Here is a 20,983-nt window from a genome sequence, read left to right as displayed (position 1 = left end):
TTCGGGGATTGCGAACGAATGACAGGAGGCTACTGCGATGTGGATGAACAGGAAACTGGCGGCAAGGCTGGAGTCACGGTTCCGGTTGTGGCAGAAATGACGCTATTTATCGGCGTTATCGACAATCGCGGCCTCGGACCGCAGCTTATCAGCTCAATTGAATAATGACACCGCCACGACACGGTTGCTGTGCAGCTGTTTGTCAATGCCAGGGCGTGTCCGCTTCCCCGTGTGACAACCCCAGATCTACTGTATGAATTGGTCTGGATCCCTTCTCTCCAGTCGTTCGTTCTCTACAAGCGTGTTGTCCTTCACTAGCCTTCATCATGGTCCGCAAAACGTCGTCCGGCTTCTTCACCTCGATCCATGAAGACCTGCCCCTTCATGTGTCTCGGGGCTACGATCGGATGGTCCAACACAGTGCATACCCTTCGTCGTACCAGTCTCCCAGTCCCCAGCGGAGCGTTGCCTTCTCTCCAGAGAACTATACGAAGCCGTATCTCGAGTTTATGACCAACAACCCTACCGTGTTTCATGCTGTTTCCGCATTTACTACACAGCTGGAAAAGGCAGGATACGAACACTTATCTGAGAGGACGCAATGGAAGATCAAACCTGGCGGGAAATACTACACCAAGCGAAACGGCAGCGCCTTCATCGCGTTCGCCGTGGGGAAAGATTACAAACCAGGAAACGGCGTCGCCATAGTGGCTGGGCATATCGATGCTTTGACGGCAAAGGTGAAGCCCGTCCCCAAGCTGGAGACCAAGGCTGGTTATGTGCAGTTGGGGGTAGCTCCCTACGCGGGTGGCATGAACATGACTTGGTGGGACCGCGACCTCGGGATCGGGGGAAAAGTGCTCGTCAAGACGAAGGATGGGCACATTGAAGAGAAGCTCGTGAAGCTGGACTGGCCCATTGCAAGGATACCAACGCTAGCACCACATTTCGGAGCTGCTGCTCAAGGGCCGTTTAATCTGGAGACGAACATGGTCCCCATCATTGGATTAGACAACTCCGACCTCACCGGAAAGAAACCTGTTTCATTAAATCTGCCTGCAGGCACATTCGTGTCCACTCAGCCAGAAGGTCTGGTACGAGCAATCGCTGGCGAACTGGGGATAGAAGATTATACATCCATTGTCAACTGGGAGCTGGAGCTTTTTGATGTTCAGCCAGCGCAGCTTGGTGGATTGAACAAGGAATTTATCTTTGCCGGCAGAATTGACGACAAGTTGTGCTGCTTTGCCGCCATTGAAGCACTGTTAGCCTCATCTGATGAGGCATCCTCAGGCATTATCAAGATGGTGGGGTGCTTTGATGACGAAGAAATCGGCAGTTACCTCCGGCAGGGTGCTCGAAGCAATTTCATGTCGAGCGTGATCGAGAGAATATGCGAGGCTTCGGCTGACTATTGTGGCCCCAACCTAATCAACCAGACGTTGGCCAACTCGTTCTTGGTGTCATCCGATGTCATCCACGCCGTTAATCCGAACTTCCTAGGAGCCTATTTGGAGAATCACTCTCCAAGACTCAATGTGGGCGTGTCAGTATCAGCCGATCCGAACGGACATATGACAACCACGGCAGTGTCCACGGCACTGCTGTCTCGCATTGCCGAAAAGTGTGGTAGCACGCTGCAAATATTTCAGATACGAAATGACAGCCGTAGCGGTGGCACCATTGGACCGATGACAAGCTCCAAACTAGGCTGTCGTGCGATCGATTGTGGAATCCCCCAGTTGAGTATGCATTCTATCCGAGCCACCACCGGATCACTCGATCCTGGTCTCGGCGTCAAGCTGTACAAGGGATTTTTCGATTATTTCGAGGAGGTCGACAAAGAGTTTGCATGAATCCGGGGAGGGATGAGTAGACGAGGTTGGGTTCGGTATATCCCGTCCAGTTTGCAATACCCCTATAGACTGCATGGACAGAACTAGTCCATCCTCGCAGGTATATACCAAGAGAATGAGCTAATCCAGATCATGCTTGGCTTTGCTACACACGACAAACCCTCAACCTGACATCTATTCTCACTTCTCTTCCTCCATGAGCAGCCGTGCCCTAATCCAATCTCTTCAGGCTATGTCAAGTTGCTTTTGAACACAGAGGCGAAAGGAAAAGGCAGCGGGAAGCGTAAGAGGCGTACAGGTGGACTGGTCCACCTCCAGCGAAGACCCTGACATAATCTCACAGTTGAAGTCGAGCTCGATTGTTCCTCAAGGTGGGAAACACCAACTCCAGCCTGTGCTATCATGTGGCGGGTGTTCCCCTTCATCAGCTAGGCTCAACATCTGAAAAATTCATGGCATGGATAGGTAGGGTGAAGAGGGAAACTCCAAACTCCTGCTTGGGCGCTACGTGTTATTTCCATTTTCACAAGCATCGAGCTGTTTACCCTGCAATGCGAGAGTGCTCAGGAATCGTCGGAAGTCCCGCATGCGGTTCACTGTGAGCGCAGCACTGAAATGTGTAGAATGAGATGAAAATTGATGCCATGACCTTCCATTGTGAGTGTGAATGCCAGCTAACAGGCATCGCCTTGATTTCTATCTCCCTGTGCCCCAACAACTACTGGTTCCCGCACAGGGTACACCGTTGAGCAATGTGTTTCACGGTTGCCGTGTTGAGAACCCTTGAGGTCCTCCCCGGAGTCGATGCCGGAGTGACTACTACCAGAGGCCGACTGACTGAGCATCTGAGGATCTTGTGCCCGGAGGGCGACACAAGCTCAACGATGCCTCACTGACAACATTTAAAATCATGCGCGGCCTTCACGCGACTGACTTCTGCCCCTTTACCTCAACACCGACTGCAGACAAAACAACCGATCTGAGTATTCATCACCAACCTCCTTCGCATCATCAAGACTTCAACATCACCGACTTGATACAATGGTTTGAAACACCCGAGCCTCTTTATCCAAGTGCTAACATCGTCAAAGGGTTCGCTTCTGAGAAAACTCATGCCGGCGCTGGCTGTCGCAGCTGTCCCCAGCTTTGTCGCAGTCTGTGGTGCAACCTACACCGTCAGCCCCGGCGACAATGCTTGTGGAATTGCTGTACGATGCGGCGTCGACCTTCGCGACCTCCTCAATTCGAATCCGAACGTCAGCGCCTGGAACAGCCTGCAGCAGGCGCAGGTCCTCCAGCTTCCTTCAACTGCCTCCTGCGTAAATGCCACCTCCTGCTCCAACTGTGCGGCGGCAGGCCCGACAAGCACCCTGACAAAATCCACCGCTGGCCCTGGACCAAGCATGCCTTATGGAAAGACATACACTGTTGTTGCGGGTGACACTGCGTTCACCATCGCAGAGCGATTTGGCATCTCTTTGGGAGATTTGGAGGCTGCGAATCCTGGCAAGGTCGCAAATTGGGATCTGCTTCAAATCGGCATCGTTCTGAACATTCCTTCCGCAAAGATCGGCACGTCTGTCTCTATGGCGACATCTTATGGAGTCGTTCCATCATCGTCCGCACCATACGTTTCTCCATCAGCATACCCAAGCCAGACTTTGTCCCAGCCAGCATCTTCTACGATCGCTTCCCTGTGGACTGTCGCTTCGGGAGACACGGGATATGGCATCGCATCCAGTGCCAACGTGGCATTCTCCGACATCTCCACTGCCAATCCTACGGTTGTCTGGACCGAACTATCCACCGGACAAGTCTTGACCATTCCGGCTGCGCCAACCGGTCTTGCTGAGGTTGTAGGTGCTGCGGCTGTCCACGCCCTGCATCTGGATGAGGGGGCCACGACTCCAAAGAACAACTACACATTCTACGCCGGAGACGGGTCGCAAGCGCACGGCTGGCCAGCGGTTACCGACTGGCTCTCGTTCGATGCCTTGTTCGACAATCTCAAGCCGTATATCGGTCAGAACTGTGTCGGGAATGTCCCTGGAAACTCCCCTGCTGAGACGGAACAACTACGCGATGCCATCCTCGATGTAGCCAACCAGACCTATGTCGATCCACGGTTCATCATGGCTGTCGTTATGCAAGAGTCCAACGGTTGTGTCAGAGTGGTGACGACTGCCGGAGGCAACAGCAACCCTGGTCTTATGCAGAGTTATAAGGGCAAGGGGACCTGTAACGTCGGCGGCCAGTTGATGTCTCCATGTCCTGGTAATGTCATCCATCAAATGATCGTGGACGGTACAGCAGCCCCAGTTGATGGCATCACCCTTGTCAAGGCTCTCAATCAAGCAACAGGCGGGGCCGTCACCGATGTGGCTCAAGCGTACTATCGTGCCGCCAGACTCTACAACTCGGGTGCGAGCAGTATGCCAGCGAATGGAGACTTGGGAGGTGCGCCTGGGGCGACACTGTGCTATTCAAGTGATATTGCCAATCGACTGATGGGATGGGTGACTGGTCCTACAGCATGCCATCTGAACTCCAAGGCGAAGGCGTGAGATACACCTGTTGTGTCGGGAAAATGACTTTTCTATTGGTGATAAGTCAGGGTACTGAAGATCATTGATAGCTTCTCACCCTAGGTAGCCTCGAGTGGATACTCCAATAGGCAATGTTTTTCAGCAATTCTAGCACCTACTACCTAGGTTGTAACTGGGAGCGGGTAGATGTAGTATCTCAGCAGGATAAGGAGTGGCAGCCTTGCATACAACTCTCTCTGTGGCCGCCAAGACAAAGTCCTGTCGGGCTTCTACCACTACAACTCCAACTTCGGGGATCATGGGCCACCATCGGTTCGTTGTTGCGAGTCGCCGACCTCGAGGGAGGACTGGGTATAAGTATATACCTTAATGTGCCGGCACTTCAAACCCGATATATCATTTGACCGGCTTTGAGGCCCGTTGTGTACAGCCCAGGAAGGCGAAGCATGGCAGCCGGCAGTTCTAACAAAAGCCACAGCCCAGCAGTTCCATACACGCCTTATCACGCGTGTCTCTTCTTACGATGGTTACAGCTGATGTTGCTCCCTTTCGCCCTTGACATGAGTCGGCGTTAACATATTGTCCGGGGCTCTCGGAATTTGGAAACGTTTCTAGCTGCTAACTGTCGCCTGTCAGCGAGTTCAATTTAAGACTAATGGCTTTTATAGGTCATAACCAGATACATAAGGTCGTTTATTAAACGGTATACAAAATCGACCGGAATACGTTAAACTTAATAGAGAATCTCACGATCCATCTCTATTATTTTGATAGAATAGAACTCATGATATTCTCATAGGTAGATATCTAAAACACAGCTCCATACCTGCCGGATGGGAAATCCACTGCGTTGAAGCGCCGAAAGTAGAGTAACGAGTAACCCTGAGTGTCCAGCACACCTGGGAAATCCGGCCAAGTAGCCCAATTAGTAAACAGTCAGAAACTCCAAGTTCATGAGATAGTATAGTTCCTGTCCAAAGATACTTCAAGCTCCCTGCTCAGTTGTACACGCTCCAAACCGTCCATATTACTAGCGCATCGAGCACAATATAACGCGACGATGACCGCTGCCCTTCATCCCAGGTTGCATATGTCGTGCCACGAGGCAGGCTAATACAGTTTCTTGCGCTAGATGAAAGACTCAGGGTTAGATGACGGGCCATAACATTGGGACTAGAGGAGGTTCGATGGCTTACACTCAAGGTCACAGAGAGGGCCAGTCCCCAAGCCGAGACGGCCAGAACGTAAATGAACACGTTCCGGATGGAGTCGGTGACCTGCGAGATGACGGCCTCCTTGAGTTCGGGGCTCAGGCCCCGGAACAGAGAACTGCTGGCACCAGTTGTGAGCTCGACAATATCGCTCAGCGGGCGGGCCGGAAGGACGGCGGCAACCTTGGCAAGAACCAAGTTCTGGAAGATGGCTCCAGTGACACAAAGGGCAGCGAAAATACCCGCGACCTGGGCAATGGTCATGATGCTCACGGCATGGTTGGCTTCGGACCGAGGAGCAATGGATGTGGCGACGGCCACACCGGCAGACTGGTAGCAGCCGATCCCGGCGCCGAGGAGAATGGTGTAACCATAGACATTGGCCGTTGGGGTGTCCCCTTTGATCGTGACTATATGGAAAAGCAGCAGTTAGTATGTCACCCACTTCATCATCGTGGCCCGACTGAGCAATGAGCAATCCAAAAGACTAAAATGGCCGCAAGTCACTTACCCATCAGAGCGGCGCCAATGACCATGAGAGCGTTGCCAAACACGTACCACGGCATGAAGTAGCCAAACTTGGGCATGAGGAACGCGTTGAGAAGGGCGAAGAAGACGAGCAGGCAGATGAGCGGCAGAATACGCACGCCACCCATTAAGGGTCCGTCTGCTTTGGTGAACTGGAATAGAAGAGGAGTGTAGTAGATGGCCGTGAACATGACCCCTGCCACGATGGCACCGAGAATCGGAAGACTGATGAGATCCTTGGAGCGCATGAAGCCGACGGGCAGCAGCTTGTTCTCGGCCGGCACTCCGGGGTGGTAGATGGTCACCAGGATGAAGGCGATGAGGAGGACGGCGGTCATGACAAGCAAGGCGATCTCCGAGCCACTGTTCCATTTGTAAAGGGTGCCGCCAAAGTTGAGGGCCATGCTGAAGCACGTGCAGCCGCCCAGGAACACAACCGTGCCGATCCAGTCCAGCACGCGCAGCTTCTGCACCAGAGGCTTGTCGGGCAGCGGATCGATGCCGGGCAGGGTGAAGAGATAGGCCGGTGCAAAAAGAGCGGCAATGGGCAGGTTGATGTAGAAACCCCAACGCCATGTTGCGCTGCTTTGGGCAAACGCGCCGCCAATCACTGGACCAAGGACACAGCCGATGCCCCAGATGCAATAGATGCCTGCCAGGTAGAGCGGCCGCTCCCGGTTGGTGGTGAGGAGTGCGACATAGTTGAGTCCACCGGCGTAGATTCCACACCCGCCCACACCAGCAATGACACGGCCGACGATCAGGCCGTCCATGTCCGGCGCAGCGCCACAAAGAGCACTGCCAACCTCGAATAGGATGAGACAGATGATAAAGAGCCATTTGATGTCGAAGACGCCGAAGGCTTGGCCGAGGGGAAGAATCGTCGTGTTACCGAGCATGAAGCTGACCCCGATCCATGCCAGATCTTGCTCGGTGCGGAACGTGTTAACGATGGAGGGCTGGAGATTGGCGACCTGCAAAGAGCACTCGTTAGTATCCGTCTTGAACTCCATGGTTGACAGTCATTATAGCTACTCACAATTGTACCGTCCAAGGCGAAGAGAAAAACCGTCGAGAGAATCGCGCCGTAGGCGAAGAACCACTGGAGGAGAATGTTAGGATCAGCTCGCTCACTGCGATATGCAGGCCTGCAGGATGTTCATGATGATGCCAACAAACCTTCAGACCTGTAATCGATCGCTTCTCCTCCGCAGCGGGCGGATCAGCCTCTGTCGATTGAATGGCTCCATCGTTATGGTCGTGAACCTGAGCTTGCGAACCCGTCGGGGTCTGCTCTTCCGAATCGTCACGCGTCTTCTCTGCGTACACGCCACCGTTTGCACCTTCGTCCAGAGCCATCTTTTGACAGTGATATCAATGGAAGATTCGCTGAATTGCTGGTAACAGTAACCAATGTCTGGAGAGTGTCAAGATGGGAAGATCGAGCTGATGGACCACCAGTTTTGTTGCTTGAGGTTTGGCCCATCTTTTAACAGCTGCAGAAAGGACGAAAAGTTCCTCCGACCGATAGCGATCTCATCGCATCCGTCGGTCTGCTTGTATCCCACGGCTTGACCTACTTGCCTCTCAGGGAGTCCAGCGGCCCCAGTCCGGTCCGAAGTGGAGCTCGTCGAATGAAGCCCATCCTCGCAAGGGCCAGTGCCGTTTGCCCAACGATCCATTTGACAAGTGCAATTGATCTTGATTGATTTCAAAGCAGATACAATTAGGACAAGTGTCTAGACCCGGTGTTGAAGAGGCTTCGTTCAGCTGTGCAAGCAAAGCTTCCTTCGCCTAGTCTCCACGGATCGGCGGCGGGAGGGCCCGCTGCGGGAGCTAATGTAGCGTATTACTGGTAGCATTACTAGTGGTACACTCCCGCCGAGCTTCCAAGGGTTGAAGTTACGGTACGGGACTCGGACAGGTCGAAACCCATGGAGGGCAGTCATCTTAATCTCGATATCACAGTCTGCTTTTATGTGCTGCCATAGCTTGAACTATTCGCGGGTGTCATTCGACTCGAAGATGGCTCTTCGCGTCAGGCATTTGCCACAACATTGCATTGCTATTCTGACGATATAGAGCTAACGCTTGGGCGCCAAATTCCGGCTAATCTCAGGACGACAAGCGAATCTAGTTCAAGCCTGCGCGATAAAAGGATGAAACGGTGCAAGACGTCTGGATGGCCGGTGTCATAGAGAGATTGCAAGTATTGCCTCCTTTCCAAGAGAAGTAGGCCTGTGCCGTGGCTGAATGCAAGCAAATGTAGGTTAGAGAGATGTCATGGTGACCAAGCTTGGAGGACGAGGGCACGATGACGATAACAGCATCGAACTAGGTACCCATCGACGCTCTCCGGAGTGTCCAAGCCGAGAGCACGACTTTCAAGGGATTGTCCAATCGGGCGGTCGGACCGAGGTGGACCCAGGGCACCGGCATCTCCGCCCGTCCACTGCCCTGGCAAAACTCATGGCAATGACAAGTTCCTCGGGAACACATATCTTCTACACGTGGCAGACTGATTGCAGAGCGTGCGTTTGGCGAGGAATCACAAACAGCTGGCTGGAGGATACGGTAGAATACCCGAGTCTTCCACATCCAGTCCTCGCGTCGGAAGTCCACTGTCACCAGATTGATTACGGTCCAGGGAGCCAGGGCTTACTGTCCAGTGACAAGCACCTTAGTCAGAACTGACCATCGCTGCAACCGACTACAATGGCAATCTTCCACAGGCACAGGCGGACGTTCTGAAGCGTAGTTCAAAGCACCATGTCATGCATTCGGGGCTATGTCACTAATCTTGAGTGGTAGCTACACCACACCACTCGCCTGCCATGGCCCATTTCCATTCCACTCAGCGACTCGGACCTCAGGAGCGAGAACAATAGATCCGCCAGGGTCTGAGGACAGTAATACACACCTACATCGCCTACTACTATATACAGTTATAGGTATATAGTAATAGCGGTTATAGGTGGTATAGGCGCATAGCTACACCGCAATCCTAAGGCGGGTGGGCAATAATATAGGACATGTTAACCTAGGTACACAATATACAGCACTATAGTACCTAGGTAGGCACCAAATATAAAGGATTAGCGCTACACCAAAATTCGCTCAAATGGGTTTAGTTTTTGTGCGAAATACAGGCTGCCAGTACTAGTACCTACCTAGGTACCTACAACTACTACTAGTACAACGTACAACAACAATAACGATTACTAAGTTACTACAACAACTACAGCTGCAACTGTAAGTACTACAACTACAACTACTATAACTGCAACTAAAGTTGTATAAATCTTACCCTGCTTGCGCACATTTCCAGACGCCGCCCCGCAAGTTGTTTCAGAGACTATTATGGGTGCTGCATTGAGGCACACGGCGTGCAAGCCCTGCCGTGACCGAAAAGTCCGCTGTGGCGGTGAGCAACCAGCGTGCGCAAAGTGTCGGAGGGCGAACGAGGAGTGTGTTTATCTCCCACCCCAGCGGCCGACCAGAGCCGATCTCACCCAGACCGTGGAGGCATTGCAAAAGCGCCTGAGTGAATAGAATCCTCACCTTTTTCGGTGTGTAATTGGGGCGATAAGAATCCTTGGCTGACCTGAGACGTGTTACACATGCACAGACGAGACTGAAGCCCGTATTCAACAGTTGGCCGGCAAGGAACAAGCGAACAATGCTGTTGCTGTCCCTACGACGCGTCCCTCGCCACCCTTCTATGCAGCGCCTTGGCCAACGACTGCCGACTTCCCCGGTCCGGCATTCTTGCAATGTCCGCTGCCTCCATTTGCGCCTGCTCGTGATGGCGACGCGGCGGCTCATGCAAACCAAGCGACTTATGCGAATCTGTCGTTTCAGCAGCATGACCCGTCATCGCCAGCATCTCTGAATAATGACTTTCTGGACTCACTACAGGCAAATGGCAGTCCCCGAGCAGCAACAGAGAGAAATGGCTCCGTCTTCTTCGGCCGAGATGAGGATGCGAGGAATGACTTCACAAATACGGACGTCGACATGACAGCGCCCTTGACTTTTGTGGCATTCGGGACGGAGAGTCATACCCAGCAACAGTACGATCAAGGGCAATCAAATGGGAGCGTCCCGCCAGCGGCGAACGGCAGCTCCACTGGCTCTTCTTCCTCGCCAACCCTTCCCGATGGATCGTCGACAACAGCAGAAGTAGCAGCGGCGACAGCGGCTGTACTAGCCAATGAAGCACCACAAAACGTTGGCGCGTCCATGCCCACTGTTCTCGCCGAGTTCTCATCCTCCGTCTTTCACAGTCAAGCCGAAATCGCAGGCATGTCCTCTGCGGTGGCGGACTACATCGCCTGGATGAGGAAGGTGCCCACGGGCATTGCTCCACCCAACACGACCTTGGTGCATGCGAACATGCTGGAAGCAATCGAGAGCCGACTGCGGGAGATGAAGGACATTGCTCAAACCAAGCCACTGGTCGCTTTCCGCAACATGCTGTCGTCCCTCCAAGCTATCGGACCAATGGGCCCATCTGTGTGCGAAAGTCTTGGCCATCTGGAGAGGGATTTTGAGCGACAGTCAGCCGAGGTGGCCCACTTCTTCCAGACACGATATAACGCCTGCGCTGCCCTCTCTGAGCAAGCTCAAAACGTCCCTCGAGCACCGCGAGAGGCACCATAGCTGAGGCCGGGACCTGCTCGGTCAATCAACCGTAGGTCCTACGTACGGCCTAGTCGCTTTCTGAACCTAATACTCATTAGGCGCCCTCAAGGCCTCGATCGGCGTAATTTAGCCGTATAGACCGCGGAAACGGCTTTATTGGCCAAATAGCAAGCGAATTTGACCCGTGCCAGCACGCCATGGCCGCGCCTTTACTACTTACCGATGCCGCTGTGCGCCCCTTTACTACTTCGAAGCCCTTGTGCGCCCTCCAGGTCATAAAATAATGACGAATCAAGCAAGCTGAGGTCCTTAAACCACTCTTGTGCGTGGAACCTCATGGACGTGCTTTGCGGCATCCTCCATGGCATTCTGCATGCCCCGACCCGCCACGGCAGCCGAGGCTATAAAGATCTCTCCCAAATTCTTTGAATTGTCCCGCGTCTACGCTTCGCGGACATGAATGGTCTTCATAAACAGGCCTTGCTAACTGATCCTGAGTCAAGGCCGGTGTTCACCGGAGAAAGGTGACGAGTCGACATAATTTCTCAGGTGCTGGGACACTTCTGCCCTATCTGACATTGAAACCCCTCCCGAGGTCGACGTAAGCTTTCAGATCTCAGGCCCGATGGCTTTGGGACACAGGCGAGGTTGGCACAAGTAAGTCTGTCTTGAAGCGTGAGTAGCCTCTGGGTATATCCACTGCGTCCCGCATTGTAAGCTTGGGACTGGTTTACGCCCGTCTTTCGAGAAACCCTCTTCCCCAACCTTTCCCCATCCCCCGCAAACAAAAGGACGCTTGTTTCGAGATACACCTCGGAATCTGGCATGATCTGGCGCTTGGCAGGACAGCCGTTACCCGAGTGGCATGGGATCTCAGATTCAAGATCCTTTAAATTCCTCGCAGTTCGCTCCTTGGCTGGGCCATCTGCTGGGGTGTCAAAGGTAATCCGGTCAAACCGAAGCAACTCCCAGTGGTCCAGATATTCTACCATTCAGTAGATCAACCCTCCCTATCTACCGTGGCATTCCACCCTCAGAGCCATTCAAAATGGCGGACGCTGGGAAAGCAGAGGAAATCCAGATTGAAGAACAGCCAAACCTCAACTCCGGGCTGAACTTAGCCGAACTCAGAAAGACCACCACTATCGACACACTTCACAACGACGAAGCACTCAAAGTGCTGGTCAATTACACGGGAGATGAAACATGGACACCGGAGGAAGAGAAGAAGGTCCTGAAGAAGATCGACTGGAAGCTGCTTCCAATGTTGTGTTTGACCTATGGTCTACAGTACTACGACAAGGCTATGCTGTCACAAGCGGTATGCATTCCCAAAATCAGTACAGAAATGGTGTCCTCGTTTTGCCATGGGTTTTGATGCTCAGGAAGCTCACACATTCCACATTGACAGGCGTTATTTGGACTGCGCGACGATCTCCATCTTAGAGTCGGCAACAGATACTCGTTCTCAGCCTCCATCTTCTACTTGGGCTTCATTGTTGGCGCCTATCCGGCTATTATGCTGGCCCAACGGTTCCCCATCGAGCGAGTCGCCTCGGCCATTGTTGCTGTTTGGGGCGTGTGTCTGATGTGTACGGCGGCATGCCAGAACTGGCAAGGGCTGTATGCGCAGCGCTTCTTCCTTGGGTTCCTGGAAGCAGGCATCAGTCCCATGTTCATGCTTATAGTTGGGCAATTTTACAAGAAGAACGAGCAAGCTCTTCGAATGGGGTGAGTGATTGTCTTGGCCGCAATATTGCTCTGACACATTTCCTGTCTGTTCGCGTCGACTCCCAATGGCCCTACCCTTTGTTTCCACCCTGAGCATCAATCAGCCCGCCGCTGCACTGTTCGGTGTCTGATCCATCAACTCTCAACATCTTCACATGACCCGTCTATCGAAAAGCCTTTTCTATCTCTACTTCGTCTCTAACTGACCTTCCCCTTCTAGAGCATGGTACAGTTCCACAGGCTACGTGTCCATCGTATCCCCACTAATCAACTACGGTCTCGGCCACATCCACGGCTCCCTATCACCCTTTCGCTACATGTACATCGTCGCCGGGGCTCTTACAGTAATCTGGTCAGTCGTCATCCTATTCTTCATGCCACCGGACCCAATCCGCGCAAAGGGCTTCAACGAGCGTGAACGGTTCATCGCGGTAGCACGACTACAAATCAACAACACGGGCGTGCGCAACACACATTTCAAGAAAGAACAAGTCTACGAGCTGCTAGTGGACATCAAATTCTGGCTCGTCTTCGCCATGGCCTTTCTCATCCTCATCACCAACGGACCTGTGTCCTCATTCACACCCATCATCATTGCCTCGTTCGGCTTCAACACGCTCAACTCGCTGTTGATCATGATGCCCGCGGGGCTGATCATTGGTACTATCGAACTGGCTGCCCCTTATATCGCCTACAAGTACCGCAACGTCAGAGCCTACATGGTCGTCGTGTGTCAGTTGGGCACGACCCTCGCCGCGCTCCTGCTCTGGTTGCTGCCCCGGAGCTCTACGGGCGGTTTGCTATATGGCATTTATACTCTCGCTTCCTATGGTGGAGGCTATGCCGTCCTCATGTCTATGCAAATTGCAAATACGGCGGGGTACACGAAGCGGTCGGTGGCTTCGTCGGGCATGTTTGTGGGTTATTGTCTAGGTAAGTTATAGATTAAACGTTTGGCATCATGTGCTATGATACCATGAAAAGAAAGAAAGAAGGGCTGGTCCCTCCGTTGTGGAACAAGACTGCTGGTCTGTTCGCTTCGTAAAGGGGAAGACAGTCAAAACTGACCAATGTTTGTGCGAACTTGTAGGAAACTTCCTCGGCCCCCTGGTGTTCAAAGAAGAAGACGCCCCCCGCTACGGCCCGGGCTTCCTGACCGTCGTGGTCAGCGCAGCGGCCGCCGCCGTCCTCGCCCTCGTCTACCGCTTCGTCTGTGTCTGGGAGAACAAGAAGCGCGACCGCGCGGGCACCATGGAAGGCTTTGAACATGCTTACGAGGACGATTTGACTGATATGAAGGTATGCAACTATACTAAATACTCTGAGATCTCGTGGATCTCAGAGATTCGTAGTATGAGCGTTGTGCCGTCACTAACCCGTTTGTGCGGATGATAGAACCCACAATTCAGATATACACTTTGAAAATCCGACAGATCTCTCTCACCCCGGTCATCCTGGATTCTATATCGCTCGGAGTTCGATCCTGCCCGAAGTCCATATCCGCCTTCACCCCGAACACCTTTTTGTCTCTCCCACTCCCAAAAAGAGAAGTGGCTGGCTGGTCTTCTCGCTCAACCGTTACCAGCGCTACATTCCCGGCACCAAAAATCTCGGCGTTGGTCTGCTTACTCATATCACACCGATAAGGTTGTATACAGTCCGACGAAGAGTAATTAACAAAGAAAGCAAAAAAATAAAAATAAAAGGGCTGTTTGCTTTCCAAGCAGTGGCGCCTGACTAGACTACCCAGAAAATCAATTTTCTATACTGTACCTTAAGCTCGACGCAAGGCCTGGAATGACAGAGATGCGTTTCTATGGGTGGTGTGGCATCCTAGGACTTTGGCATCGGGTGTGAAGATCCATGCAGTGATACGGCTCGTGGGGACGGGTTCTGGTACAGCGCAGCGCAGCGCAGCGCAGCATGGGCAACGTACAACAGGATCTTAGAGATATATCTTACAATGTGGTAAAGAAAGACAAGAATGGAAACGAAACGAATGAACCAGATATACAATATGAATATGAAATACAATCAAGACAGAATGAATGACACTGGACGGGACAGAACGACATTTTACGTGCTTCAAGTGTGTTTTTGCAATACAAAGTTTGATGCGGACAGTACAACCTGGCACATCACATCGCATGCATTCTGCTTGACACGGGCATGTTACAGGCTTTTTTGAATTCTTGTCTCACGGTCCTGCTAGTACTAGCAGGGGGAAAAAACGTGGGCAGCCTGATCGTTAAACCATTCCATTGGGATTGGATTGATTTGATTGATTGATGCATCATCCAGGTCACCAAGTCAACAGACAACCAACCAAGACAAGACAAGACTTCCAGGTTTTCTTGCTCTGTCTCACATCCGGGCCTCATTTCCACGATATCCTGTGACCCAACATGCCGAAAAACACCACGCCAGCCGTAACAAAAGGGGTGTCAGGTCAACCAACCCGCCCAGCTAGCTAAATGTCTTCAACGTCATCTTCATCATTGGCACCGTCGGTCTTGAGCTTGGATTTGGAGGACAAGGAGGAACCACCCATACTCTTCATTTCGTATTCCTCGTTTCCGGTCGTCATGGCTACTGCATGGCGGGCCGTAGGGCTTTCCTCCAGGAACTCGCGCAGCCGTTTCTTGCCTTCTTCCAAAGCTTGCTGGGACGCCGCATTGGCCATCTTGTACATCGGACCCCAGAGGTTGAGGGTGTAAGTGACGTAGGCGCCGATGGCGACAAGAATGAGAAAGATAAAGTAGACGGGGTTTCGGAGGACTAGATTGCCCAAAGTTGTTAGTAGGTGGACTTCCCACTTCTCCTTTTGCTTTTTGTCCACAAGAAATTGTCAAACTTACCAGCTACGATCTCATTCCACCCCAGGGCAAGCAACAAGCCGTAAAAGTACAGCGGCACCTGAGTCATGCCGCCAATCGCACTACGTTTGGCCTCGACATAGACCCCGTCGGCGGCCTTTTTGAATCGAACCGTCAAGTCTTGCCGCTTGGCTTCGTTGAGAATCGTGGTTTCTTCCTCCAGGCTCTTTCCCTCATCCTCGTCCACGCCGCCAATAGGCACCAGATCTTCCTCGTCGGCCGACGTCGCGGCGGCCGGAGTGGGTCCAATCCACCGATCGAGCGGTGGTGGTGCGCCGGTTTCTGAAAGGCGGAACCGTGACAATAGAGGGATCAGAGTCAAGGTGCTCTCACGGGCTTTGGTGTAGATGCCCTCGATGTCGTCGGTCGGACGCCATATCCGCGGAACGCCCGCCTCGTCGTATCTGAACTTGTCCTCGAAGTTTTCTCGAAGCTTGAGCAAGAGATTACCTTCCATCATTTCTTCATCGATCTTGGCCCGTAGCACACCCCAAGATTTCCTCCGTAATCGCCAGATGCCAACTTCGACTTCTTCGGCACTAGCGTCGAAAGAGGCTGCTCGGTCGGCGAACCGCTTCTCGGCCTCCTGAACCGTAGAAGTAAACAGAGCCCATATCCGGTCCCAAATCTCCGTTTCCGACGGCTTGTCTCCTGTCTCGGGAGCCCTGCTGCCACTGTGACCCGATCCGAGTGCATTGAACTCCAACCCGATACTGTCGCTGAGTTTGCTTCGAACCCATCGCTCCACCCTTGTGGCTAACCGGCGCATCTCGTCGCGACGTAGCTGTCCAGACACCTTGTCCAGCTCTTTCTGGTATAGTGCCAGATCCTGTTTATAGCTAGACCAGGGCAAGCCTTCAATAACAGCCTCCTTGGCGTGCGCATCGAATTTCTCGAGGGCGATTTCCTTTTGTTCCTTGACAATCTCCGCAAAGTCATAAGACGATCCTTTCTTTTGTCCCGTCTTGACTGCAGAGCTGACAGCATCGGAAAACTGTTGGACGCCGTCCTTGTGCGCCGCTGTAAGTTGACTGGCGAACAGTGCCTTGAGCCGCGAATCGATCTTGCTCTCCAGCTCGGTTCGCTTGCGCTGATACACTCCCTTGTGATATCTGCTCGCTTCCGTTTCAAAGTTTTTGAAGGCTTCCGACCGGGCAGCCTTCATCGCCGCCCCCAGTCCAGGGAGAACTTCGGGCTTGCCCATCTTTGTAGCTTCGGCTTGTTTGGTCTCCAACGGCGTGATGGCCACATCAAAGTCGACCATCACCTCCCTCATGATTTCATCACACCGGAACTGGGCAAGAAGTTCTTGCTGCGTGGGTAAATCGAGATCCTTGTTGTTGACGATCTGATCCCAGATGCCTTGGGCATAGTGAGAAAAGCCATCGGCGGGAATTCTGCGGTGATACTCCGGAAGGAAGATGCCGCCCTCAAACTCGCCTAGAAGGGCGTCCCTCCTCGGATCGCGTCGACCTTCATTAAACCGCGTGGCCATCTTGGCAACTTCGGCCCTGAACTGGTCGGGTTGATACAATTTGTGCGGCAGAGCGGTGAAGGCAAAATCAAAATAGTCGTCAATGCTGCTGTTTTCCAACCCCGGAGGTTTTGACAGGCTTGACCAAATGCGACCCATATCCTGCATCAGAGTATTCCGGAGATTCTGCAAAGGCGTGGTTCCAAGGAAATCTCGAATCACAAAGTATAACAGGCTGCGCGACGTCGACTTCCTATCTTTCAGGAAGAGTTGCAGGTTGACCTCGAACACTGTCTTCAACAACCCCATGTTGGCCCCCTGGTATAATCCAACCTGGTGTTCCCAGATATTGACCATCAACACTTCGCTGGTTGCCAATGCGAACAGAGAACTCTTGCGTTCGAAGTCCTGGTCCTCGCCCCTTTCCCGGCCGTCGGTACCTTCGACATCCATGACCAGGATATTGTCTGCCATCTTCGTGGACGACGATTTGTTCTTCGCCAGCCAGATACCCTTGGTCGTTTGTCGTCTTTCCGACTCGGACATGACGGAGAAATCGGTCTGGAAGAGTGCATTTAAAAGTGTAGACTTGCCGGTGGATTGTGAGCCAAACACGGAAATGAGATGATAGTTGAATCCGGCGTGTGAGACTCCGGTGTAGTTGAGGTACTTCGCAAGGTCGGGGCTGGAACCAGTCAGCAAAACAATGTCCTAGGTTGATATTTACTGTTGCGCTGCGCACTTGAACTCCTTGTTTTCATCGATGACTTGCACCCCATTTTCATAGTTGGCATCTCCATTCTGGCCGACCGAGGCAAAGTGCCCATTGACCGCCATCTTGTCCGGGGCGGTATATGCCCGATTGCCTGGCGCGGGTCGAGGCGCAGGTGCGTTGGAAGATAAAGGAGACTCTAACGAGGAGGAATTCGAATTCGCCATGACGGCGGCCGGATGATGTATAGTGATTGCACCCCTGCCTGAAAAAAGCCAAGTAAGGGTATTGTAATGTGTATGTGCCAATTACATGTGATGTGGCTTCGGAACGATAGAGGGCATCAGCTGGACGCCACGGGCAGGGAACGTGCACAAAGGAGGGTGATGGTCCAGGATGTTTGGGTGGTCGTTTGATGGATGGATGATGGACGGCTGAGCTCAGGAGGCTTGTAGGAGTGACGAGTAGTATGTACTGTAGGAACCTAGGGATGGCTGTCGGCTTGCTTTGTGTCGAAAACAAGTCGAGTCGTAGTTGTCTCTCACAGGCGGTGCCAGCAAACTGGCGGGTTCACCACCCAGTGCCAGTAGTTGTACTGTGTAGTATAACCTGCTTTCGGCGCAATCGGCTGACCTTCTGTGCCTGTGAGAACGAGCTACTACTAGTACAGTTGTAGCAGTGAAGATGGCGGCTACTAGTACACAAAGGACCTTGAACTATTGCTACTAACAAGCCTCAGGCTCCGGGACGCGATCCGGGCCTCTTTCTCCTCCGCTAGAATCTGTGGGGTGGTAATTCCTCTGATAACTTGATGCCTGTTATGGCTTCAGCCTTGTTGTAAGTCTGTTTTGCATTCTCCCATTCATCTGGTGTCAACACCTTATAACGGGCTGATCCCGGCTGATTCTTCCGCGGAGGAGCACTGTTGCTTGGATCATGTCTAGGACACAGGCAGGACAAGCCTTACATATCTTTCTCCCCTTCAAGCGTCCCATCAACCCTTTTTAGACCTGGCAGGGACGCCATGGATACCTGGTAACCACTTCCTCACACTGGCACACAGACGACACTTTTGTAATCACTCTTCATGCTTGCTCCAAGCAGTGTCTTTTTCTTTTCTGCACAGTTGATAAATTCTCCAGCCGCGTATAGGGTCGCCGCCGTTTGAAGTATTGGTAGCATACCAAGGAGGTCTCGTTGGACTGTACACGATGACATCGTGCCCGCGCTGTTTGAAGGGCCAACACTACCTCGAAATCCGTTTACTCCATCATCAAATGTCTCTTTAAACCATCAACAGACCACATCTTTGGACCTTTACAATCAAAACATAGCACTACCACTAGCCAAACCGTCCCAGGGGAAGCAAGCCTGGAGCTGGACTTGAGGACAGGGGAAGACCTGTGGTACTAGACCAACACTTCCAACAGACACTATTCTGGCCCTGCTAGTCATGGGTTCGAGGAGAAAGAAGAAAGCCCCTCAAAAAGACACGAGTACTCCGGCCCCCAAGACAATTGCTTGCGCGAACTGTGGAGACTCCATCATCGTCCCCAAGCAATGCAAACATGGCAAGAAACTCGTCAATTGCCAGGGTACTGGCTGCTCTACGGCCCACATCATGGACCACAACAAACAATGTCAATACCAAGGTACCAAAGTACATGGCAAAAAGGCCTGCAAGCAACCGGACGTCATCAACAAGCAACGCGAGGTATCGAGCTTGCTATTGTTGCAGGAACTCAATAATGTGGAGAAGATCAGAGGCAAAGAGATGAGATACTTCGATGGGATCCCCAAGGCGGAATTTCTGCGCAGCGTCAACACGATGAGCCTTGACCAAGCGATAATGGTCGGTCGACGACTGAAGGAAGTAGCTCAGGGCACACTCGACCCGGTCCGGGCTATGTATGACGATGACGACAGTGATTCGGACGAAGACCCGTGCAAGACACCACCAGAGGAAGATCAAGGCCTGTGAGACATGCGAGGCGAGATGATACCGACCAGTTGGGGAGGAATTGGCATGCTACCAGCGGTGGAGAGTGTTGCAATTGATGCCATACTTGCCAGGACGGACTTCTCGATAGCTAGTGATAGAATGAGCCAGTCTGGAGTATCACGGATTCATGACGCTTTTCCGGATCGCTCAGCGGCATGTCCTAGCAATTACTTCACCACCGAAGCCTCTCTCAGAATATGTACAATTCCTCAAACTCTAGCCATAGCCATCCGTGTGGTCTAGAGCGGAGCCGCAAATGCCGCTGCAAAACAGATATGATGACACCGAGCACTCCAAGGCACTGAGCGAGCTTTGCCAATACGAGCCATTAAACATGTGGTCATGAGGGCTGCTTAGCTCCGTCCTTTCTAATGCCGACGTCTTTCTCCCACGGATAAACAACGGTTCTCGTGTCTGCGTAAAGCTGCCTATCTCTGAGATGGATGGGTGTCTCGCCCTTGGGAGTATCCGGAATGGTCTTTTGCAAGCCCTGTTCAACACAAACAGCAATTAGTCCATCCGCGTCAAGTATCACCGCATTTGGAACTTGTGAATCCATTGGTAACGTACAATCTTGTCAAACACGCATCTGTTCAACACCCTTTCAGGCCGTCGGCATTGCCATAATTGGTGGTTGTTGTTTTCCAGACACGACCAATGCGCCCGGAATTCTTCAAGACAGTTCTTGTTGATGTCCGCCAATCTAGAAGCGCAATCAGTCAGCCATCGATTAGGCCCAGCAGTCTCCCTTGCACTGTAACAGCCCTCCTTTGCCTCCATTCCCGCTGAAATTGTAGGTTTATACTAACACGCTCGCGGCACATCTTGTGACTTTCCTCCCCTCCCTCATGCAGTCCAGCTCTCCTCGTCCATACGACTCGGTCTTGCACTGCATGTAATCGTCGTTATAAGGTCGGCATCGGTCGCCAATGAAGAAGGAGGCGCTCAATAACGGTGCTGAACTGGCTCCAATCTCCTTCACTTTCGGAATGTGCTCCGGCATAGGCGTCGTGTCGACGAAGGCATCGCTCGTAAACCTGCGTGCAAGTGTCAGGCAATGTTGGGCATTCTCCTCTCTTCTCTCGAGGCCAAACCTACCTCGCTTCGCGGTCCGCCATGATGTATAGAGGTTTGGCTGACACCGGATCGAGCAACTGGACCTGAATGCCGCTGGCAGAAGTCGTGTATCGCCAACTACATTCAAGATGTAGTAGTACCGGCTTGCAGTCGACGGCACGGGCAATGGATGCAGCGTTGCCCGCGGAGCTTCAATGCCAAGAACTGAAGACGAAGTTCAAGTTGGGCTTCGATGCGGAAGGACGTCAACGCCGCTTTTAGAATCCGCCAATAAGCTTGTCCGAATAGTCAGCCGTCTGTCGTGGTGTCCCCTAGAGTTGTACAAC

General features: G+C 52.6%; 8 protein-coding genes across 8 annotated transcripts; 5 read left to right on the top strand and 3 right to left on the bottom strand.

Moving 5' to 3' along the window:
* Positions 1-326: 326 nt before the first annotated feature.
* On the top strand, positions 327-1,856 carry HMPREF1120_03146 (aminopeptidase I; the record flags this gene model as incomplete). The annotated part of the gene is made up of 1 exon (XM_009157201.1): positions 327-1,856. The coding sequence occupies one exon, from the start codon at positions 327-329 to the stop codon at positions 1,854-1,856; it is 1,530 nt and encodes a 509-aa protein (XP_009155449.1).
* A 1,112-nt stretch (positions 1,857-2,968) lies between these two features.
* On the top strand, positions 2,969-4,420 carry HMPREF1120_03145 (glucan 1,3-beta-glucosidase; the record flags this gene model as incomplete). The annotated part of the gene is made up of 1 exon (XM_009157200.1): positions 2,969-4,420. One exon carries the CDS (start codon positions 2,969-2,971, stop codon positions 4,418-4,420), a length of 1,452 nt encoding a protein of 483 aa, XP_009155448.1.
* A 774-nt stretch (positions 4,421-5,194) lies between these two features.
* On the bottom strand, positions 5,195-7,879 carry HMPREF1120_03144 (DNA repair protein RAD50). Its single transcript, XM_009157199.1, has 5 exons — positions 7,321-7,879; positions 7,181-7,243; positions 6,125-7,115; positions 5,599-6,023; positions 5,195-5,530 (listed from the first exon to the last, which is right to left on the bottom strand). The coding sequence occupies exons 1-5, from the start codon at positions 7,498-7,500 to the stop codon at positions 5,513-5,515; spliced, it is 1,677 nt and encodes a 558-aa protein (XP_009155447.1). The 5' UTR covers positions 7,501-7,879; the 3' UTR covers positions 5,195-5,512.
* A 1,622-nt stretch (positions 7,880-9,501) lies between these two features.
* On the top strand, positions 9,502-10,803 carry HMPREF1120_03143 (uncharacterized protein; the record flags this gene model as incomplete). Its single annotated transcript, XM_009157198.1, has 2 exons — positions 9,502-9,685; positions 9,770-10,803. 2 exons carry the CDS (start codon positions 9,502-9,504, stop codon positions 10,801-10,803), a joined length of 1,218 nt encoding a protein of 405 aa, XP_009155446.1.
* A 1,030-nt stretch (positions 10,804-11,833) lies between these two features.
* On the top strand, positions 11,834-13,938 carry HMPREF1120_03142 (MFS transporter, ACS family, allantoate permease; the record flags this gene model as incomplete). Its single annotated transcript, XM_009157197.1, has 5 exons — positions 11,834-12,106; positions 12,197-12,516; positions 12,737-13,449; positions 13,607-13,815; positions 13,912-13,938. The coding sequence occupies 5 exons, from the start codon at positions 11,834-11,836 to the stop codon at positions 13,936-13,938; spliced, it is 1,542 nt and encodes a 513-aa protein (XP_009155445.1).
* A 582-nt stretch (positions 13,939-14,520) lies between these two features.
* HMPREF1120_03141 (protein sey1) lies at positions 14,521-18,269 on the bottom strand. The gene is made up of 3 exons (XM_009157196.1): positions 17,609-18,269; positions 15,375-17,551; positions 14,521-15,294 (listed from the first exon to the last, which is right to left on the bottom strand). The coding sequence occupies exons 1-3, from the start codon at positions 17,803-17,805 to the stop codon at positions 14,987-14,989; spliced, it is 2,682 nt and encodes an 893-aa protein (XP_009155444.1). The 5' UTR covers positions 17,806-18,269; the 3' UTR covers positions 14,521-14,986.
* A 22-nt stretch (positions 18,270-18,291) lies between these two features.
* HMPREF1120_03140 (uncharacterized protein) lies at positions 18,292-19,970 on the top strand. The gene has a single exon (XM_009157195.1). It carries the CDS (start codon positions 19,032-19,034, stop codon positions 19,557-19,559), a length of 528 nt encoding a protein of 175 aa, XP_009155443.1. The 5' UTR covers positions 18,292-19,031; the 3' UTR covers positions 19,560-19,970.
* HMPREF1120_03139 (NADH dehydrogenase (ubiquinone) 1 alpha subcomplex 8) lies at positions 18,304-20,918 on the bottom strand. The gene is made up of 4 exons (XM_009157194.1): positions 20,679-20,918; positions 20,390-20,617; positions 20,151-20,283; positions 18,304-20,070 (listed from the first exon to the last, which is right to left on the bottom strand). The coding sequence occupies exons 1-4, from the start codon at positions 20,696-20,698 to the stop codon at positions 19,921-19,923; spliced, it is 531 nt and encodes a 176-aa protein (XP_009155442.1). The 5' UTR covers positions 20,699-20,918; the 3' UTR covers positions 18,304-19,920.
* Between the last annotated feature and the right edge of the window lie 65 nt (positions 20,919-20,983).

The sequence above is a fragment of the Exophiala dermatitidis genome (genome assembly GCF_000230625.1).
Source record: "Exophiala dermatitidis NIH/UT8656 unplaced genomic scaffold supercont1.3, whole genome shotgun sequence".
In the NCBI taxonomy this organism is placed as follows: domain Eukaryota; kingdom Fungi; phylum Ascomycota; class Eurotiomycetes; order Chaetothyriales; family Herpotrichiellaceae; genus Exophiala; species Exophiala dermatitidis.
The sequence above is the reverse complement of the archived record's forward strand: the minus strand, read 5'-3'. Positions and strand labels throughout refer to the sequence as shown.

Excerpts from the sequence above, each read along its gene's own strand:
- HMPREF1120_03144 (XM_009157199.1), bottom strand. The coding sequence starts at position 7,500 with ATGGCTCTGGACGAAGGTGCAAACGGTGGCGTGTACGCAGAGAAGACG. Across the intron at positions 7,244-7,320 it reads GATCGATTACAGGTCTGAAG|TGGTTCTTCGCCTACGGCGC; the intron begins GTTTGTTGGCAT and ends ATTCTCCTCCAG. Across the intron at positions 6,024-6,124 it reads CATTGGCGCCGCTCTGATGG|TCACGATCAAAGGGGACACC; the intron begins GTAAGTGACTTG and ends TTTTCCATATAG.
- HMPREF1120_03141 (XM_009157196.1), bottom strand. The coding sequence starts at position 17,805 with ATGGCGAATTCGAATTCCTCCTCGTTAGAGTCTCCTTTATCTTCCAAC. Across the intron at positions 17,552-17,608 it reads GATGAAAACAAGGAGTTCAA|CCCCGACCTTGCGAAGTACC; the intron begins GTGCGCAGCGCA and ends GACTGGTTCCAG. Across the intron at positions 15,295-15,374 it reads GTGGAATGAGATCGTAGCTG|TCCTCCGAAACCCCGTCTAC; the intron begins GTAAGTTTGACA and ends TGGGCAATCTAG.
- HMPREF1120_03140 (XM_009157195.1), top strand. The coding sequence starts at position 19,032 with ATGGGTTCGAGGAGAAAGAAGAAAGCCCCTCAAAAAGACACGAGTACT.
- HMPREF1120_03139 (XM_009157194.1), bottom strand. The coding sequence starts at position 20,698 with ATGGCGGACCGCGAAGCGAG. Across the intron at positions 20,618-20,678 it reads ATGGCGGACCGCGAAGCGAG|GTTTACGAGCGATGCCTTCG; the intron begins GTAGGTTTGGCC and ends ACTTGCACGCAG. Across the intron at positions 20,071-20,150 it reads GATGCGTGTTTGACAAGATT|GGCTTGCAAAAGACCATTCC; the intron begins GTACGTTACCAA and ends TGTGTTGAACAG.